This window comes from Labrus bergylta, chromosome 5 (assembly GCF_963930695.1).
Source record: "Labrus bergylta chromosome 5, fLabBer1.1, whole genome shotgun sequence".
NCBI lineage: Eukaryota > Metazoa > Chordata > Actinopteri > Labriformes > Labridae > Labrus > Labrus bergylta.
In genome coordinates, this window is record NC_089199.1 from 29004342 (window position 1) to 29009398 (window position 5057).

Genomic DNA, 5057 nt, shown 5'->3' on the forward strand with positions numbered 1-5057 from the left:
TCATTGAAAGACAATAGAGGACAAGATGTTGTGTGTAGTGTCACCCACGTGCTTCTGCACCACTATTGTCTGCTTTCCTTCCCTGGGAGAGGGGAGACGGAGGGGTGAAAGCAGGAGGAGGAGGAGGAGGAGGAGGAGGATGTGGGAGGAGGAGGAGGAGGAGGAGGTTTTCTGACTGCTGTGTGTGCATGTGTGTGTGTGTGTGTGTGTGTGTGTTTGTGTGTGTGTGCGTGCATGCAGCATGTGCACTGAGAAGCACAGACGGCTCGTGGTAATTTGATGTGTGTCCCCGGGGATGTTTGATGGATTAATGCTAAGCAGCTCCCTCTTCCAAACGCACCACCTGATCTTTGGGGCTCGTGCCCCACATATAAAAGGCTGCAGTAGTGCTGAGCTCAGCTAGACCAGACATCTCTCTCTCCCTATCTCTCTCTCTCTCACTCTCTCTCTCTCTCTGCCTCTGTTTCCATCTTCATCCTCACTGTCCTCTGCTTTCTCTCTTCTCTCTGCTGCTTTCACTTACATCTTCTTTTCCCTCTTCCTTCTCTAGCTTTAAACCATCACCAGGATTCTTTTTTTTTTTTTAAACCTTTTTTTTTTTTTTCTTCTTCTTCTTCATCCCTTCTGTTGTTTGGCCCATCCAAGAAGGCCTCCTCCTGGAAGCACTGCTCTCTTCTTCTCTCAACCATCAAGGCTGTTTTGACGTTTTTCTATGAGGCTCTAGCGATCCGGTTTGTCATCAGGGTGAACAAGATGCCACGCTCCTTTTTAGTGAAGCAGCCGAAGGTTCACGACTTCTCATCTTCCAGCTACTACCACCAGCAGCAGCAGCAGTGGGACGACTCGTACACTGTGACACATGCCATCACTGAGTCGGCCACCAACTTGGCGGTGCGTTTGAGCGAAAACGGTAAGTTGAGCTTCAACTTTTCTGCTGATTTCTGCTGATTTTTAGCTTCATATTCCGTCATTTTAGGGATGATCCACATGGTCCTTTTTTATGAGATAGTGAGCATGCATTCATGCAGCAGTGTTTACGTTGTTGTTGATGTTGTCTCTGCTATATAATCGCTCATGGAAAACCCCCTTAAAGCCCCCCCCCCCCGCAGGCATTGCATGCCCCCCTTCTGTATGCTTCAGGACTTTTGTTTTGTAACTCGTGCGGATGCTAAATAGTATTCAGGTCACGCCGGCTCAATCTGCTTAACGTTCAAACCAGATCACACAGCAGCCTCTGGCTTTAATACTGTTGTGTACATGAGTGATGAGATATATACGTGCGCACACAGGAAATCTGATGCAAGCTTTTGTCAGGTCCAACTAGAAAGAAAGGAGGAGAGAGAAAACTCGTGAGAAAGCAGATCGCCACATGGGACTGTGTTGTCCTTAGATGGTGCAGTTGCCCTTGAGTCTTTCCTCTTATCATCCAAGCTCCCCCCCCCTCCTCTTCCACCCCCCCTCCTTTCCATCCACCCCCCCAACTCGTTCATCTCTGCATCTCTCTCCATCTGATCCTGCAGGATGTTAGATAGCCACAGGGAGTAGGATTGCAGCAACACAATCCATACGTGGAGCAAGGGAGAGGGAGAGGTGATGGAACGGGGTTTTTGTTTTTTTTTAGAGGATGGGTATTGACTGGAAAATAGAGAGTGCTGCAGGTAATTCAATAAAGTGCAACATGAGCAGTACAGTGGCAGACAGTAGGGTTTCATCCTCAGGATTTCTACACACAGGCTGGAGGAGGAGAGAAGAAACAATGTGTGTGTGTGTGTGTGTGTGTGTGTGTGTGTGTGTGTGTGTGTGTGTGTGTGGCTTTGAGAAACATCCAAAGAAATGTGTGCTTTGAGTAGACTCCCCCCCCTCTCTCTCCCCCCTTTAAAAACCACCAGCAGCATCACAGATCTTGTGTTTCGAGTTGAATAATTTGTCCCCCAGATTTAGGATGCCAGCTGTCTGCTTCCCTTTGTGTTCCAGTGTGTGTGCATGTGTGTGTGTGTGTGTGGCGTATGGGGTGGTAGAGGAGGGGCTCAATATACCATTGACTGCTGCTGTTAAGATCAGACAGAAAACCCTCCGCCAAGCACACACCCTCCCTTCCTCCTTTTTTTTTTTTGTTTGTTGCCAAATTGCAGTCCCCCACCTGTCACTCAATCTCCGCCTTACTTTCCTCATGCATACTCAGAAAAAAAGGGCACAGATGGGGAATGATCTGATTAAAATGATTTAGTGATTGAGGGGATTTTCGCTGCTTGCCGAGACGCTCTGTTTTGATCACCCCCCCCCCCCCCTCCCCTCTTGCAACCCCGTCACAGAGTCAGATGTGATGCTTTCTCTGCTGGTGCGACAGGTGGATTTAGAGCGAGTTCCTCCTCGGGCTGTTTTGTCTCTGTCAGCACATTGTGTTTTTTCCTCTTATGGTAGCACTTGTTGGAGCCAGTTGAGGTATTGATTAGGGGGCAGAACTGTGCACCAAAGACTCATTAATATTTCATCCCTGAAGCTTGCTGAACCTGGCACTTACAAATAGCTTCCGGTATAGGTTTCATATTGATTAGAGGGCACTTTTCCTCAAAGGTTACCGAGACCATCATGAGGTGTTCCATTACCTTAATAGAAAACAGAAACAACTGTGAAACAAAGGTATTAGGTACTGAACTAATGGAGCTAGAGCTGCAACCTTTGATCAGCAAATTGAATTGATGTATTAAAAGAAAAATCCATCACCAGAATGTCAATAATTGATGAGTGATTTTTGGTGATTTTTCAAGCTTTTTAAATGTTAAAAGAATTTGCTTCTTTGTGTCATTTTGCAAGGACGTCACTTTGATTTTGATGAGCACTATTTTGGGATTAATCACAAGATAATCAGCAGGTTAATGAATTACAAAAACAAATGTAGATGGTAACACTTTAAGGTACACACATGAGCCTTTAGCGAGGTTCTTTTGGATAGCAAAGTGGCTCTTTTTTTTACAGTAATTATAAAGAATGCATTCATGCTTCATCCTACATGACTGAACTGTAAAACTACTTTGCCATTTTCTCTGATTTTCCTTCCTTAAACTTCAACGTTCTGCTTATTAGAGAGTAGTTTTTGTCCATGTCTGATGATCTCGATATCTCAATAAGCTTTGCTCAGTTTGGGTTTCTTGCCCCAAAAATGAACAAAAAGGATGTTGGTGGAAGGGGGGTTGGTAATAAACAACTTCCTAACCAGCTATGAAGAAGCAGTAGATGGAGGACAACTCCTGCAAAATCCCCCTTTGTGGAATTATTGACAATAAATTCTAAAGACCCACACTCTGATTTCTGGTGGACAAATTTAAAACCCTTACCTCAGTGTGCAAACTTTTCAACTCAGTATTGCCATTTTTTGATTAGTCCTAATTCTGCGTATCATTAATATATGCAAACCTTCGTGTTTTTGGACGTTTGAATAAATGACTCAAAAACCAAAAACAAACCTAGAAGACTGGCTATTGCTGTGTTGTCATTTTTACTGCTTATAACCTCTATTGGTTATAAGCTAAGCTAAAGTATCACAGTCGATGTAAAAGAAATGGTTTAGCAGAAAGTTAAAACGGCTTCGTCCATAGGCGAAGTAAAAAAATAAATTCCTGTAGCTGTTTGTATAAAAAGTGTAACAAACAACATATTAAATAAATGTTTTTATCGTTTTCCAGGCTACATCCACGATTACATCATCCCCTCAGTGTTGTCGAGCACAAAGGAGTCGGGTCATGGGCAGACCGGGCTCTCCGCGGAGCCCCTGTACTCCCCAGGCGGCAGCGTCGGTGAAGAGTTCTCCGACCACGACATGGAGCATCCGGACAGCCCCGTCTCCAGCGGCACCCTGGAGTCCGACGTCAGCGGCCACGAGTTAGAGTCGTGCGGCATCAACGCTTTCCTCGTTTCGGATGGACGCTCTCGCCGGCGGTCCAACAAGCGGTCACCCTGGAAAGCCGGCAGCCAATCGGACAGCGGCGAGGATGCCGAGTCAGCGGACAGCAGCCCCGCCAAAGGCACGTCCAAAGGGCGCCACATGTGCGGCGAGTGCGGCAAGTCGTACGCGACGTCATCCAACCTGAGCAGACACAAGCAGACTCACCGCAGCCTGGACAGCCAGCAGGCCAGGAAGTGCAACACGTGCCACAAAGTGTACGTGTCCATGCCGGCGCTCGCCATGCACATGCTGACCCACAACCTGAAGCACGAGTGCACGGTGTGCGGGAAGGCCTTCAGTCGGCCGTGGCTCCTGCAGGGCCACATGAGGTCCCACACCGGGGAGAAGCCGTTCGCCTGCGCCCACTGCGGCAAGGCGTTCGCCGACCGCTCCAACCTGCGCGCCCACATGCAGACGCACTCGGCCTTCAAGCACTACTCCTGCAAACGCTGCAACAAAACCTTCGCCCTCAAGTCCTACCTGAACAAGCACTACGAGTCGGCCTGCTTCAAAGGTCACCAAGGAGACGATGACGACTGCAGCTCTGAGGACTGATGAAGAAATAGCTTTCTTTTTCGCTTTTCTACTTAAACACTTTTTTCAATAATTCAAAACATCAAAGTCAGAGAAAACGTCTCTTCTCTTCTCGTTCTCAGGCTTGTCACATGCATGCATCATAATCCTGCCTTTTTGATAAGCAATAACCTCACTTTAAATTATTCAGGAATCATGTATGAAACCCATAAAAGTCAGTATGTAAAATATTTTATATCGTTTTTTTAATATAAATTGAATTGCAATAATTTAAATGCCAGTGTTATTTTCTATGCCGATGACTAGCTCTTAATTTACCTCAAACTATTTCTTATTTGTTCAAATGATGAATTTGCCGTATTTATTAATTTATTTAACTATTTATTTGCCAATGTTGAAAATTATTTATTTATTATTGGTTGATGTATTCGTGAATTTTAACATGGATTTATGAGAAAAGCCATGTATTGGATTTGTTGAAAACAAAAGCCAAAATATATTCTGACTCTCTATATTTCTCTGTCTGATCAATTCGGTGATGACAATAAAACTGATTAAAATTAATAAAGGCTGAAGCTTC

The 5057-nt window shown here is 45.3% G+C and overlaps 1 protein-coding gene across 1 annotated transcript; it reads left to right on the forward strand.

The window, feature by feature from the left end:
* Positions 1-222: 222 nt before the first annotated feature.
* Positions 223-5057, forward strand: LOC109988172 (transcriptional repressor scratch 1-like). Its single transcript, XM_020639580.3, has 2 exons — positions 223-910; positions 3684-5057. Exons 1-2 carry the CDS (start codon positions 754-756, stop codon positions 4496-4498), a joined length of 972 nt encoding a protein of 323 aa, XP_020495236.2. The 5' UTR covers positions 223-753; the 3' UTR covers positions 4499-5057.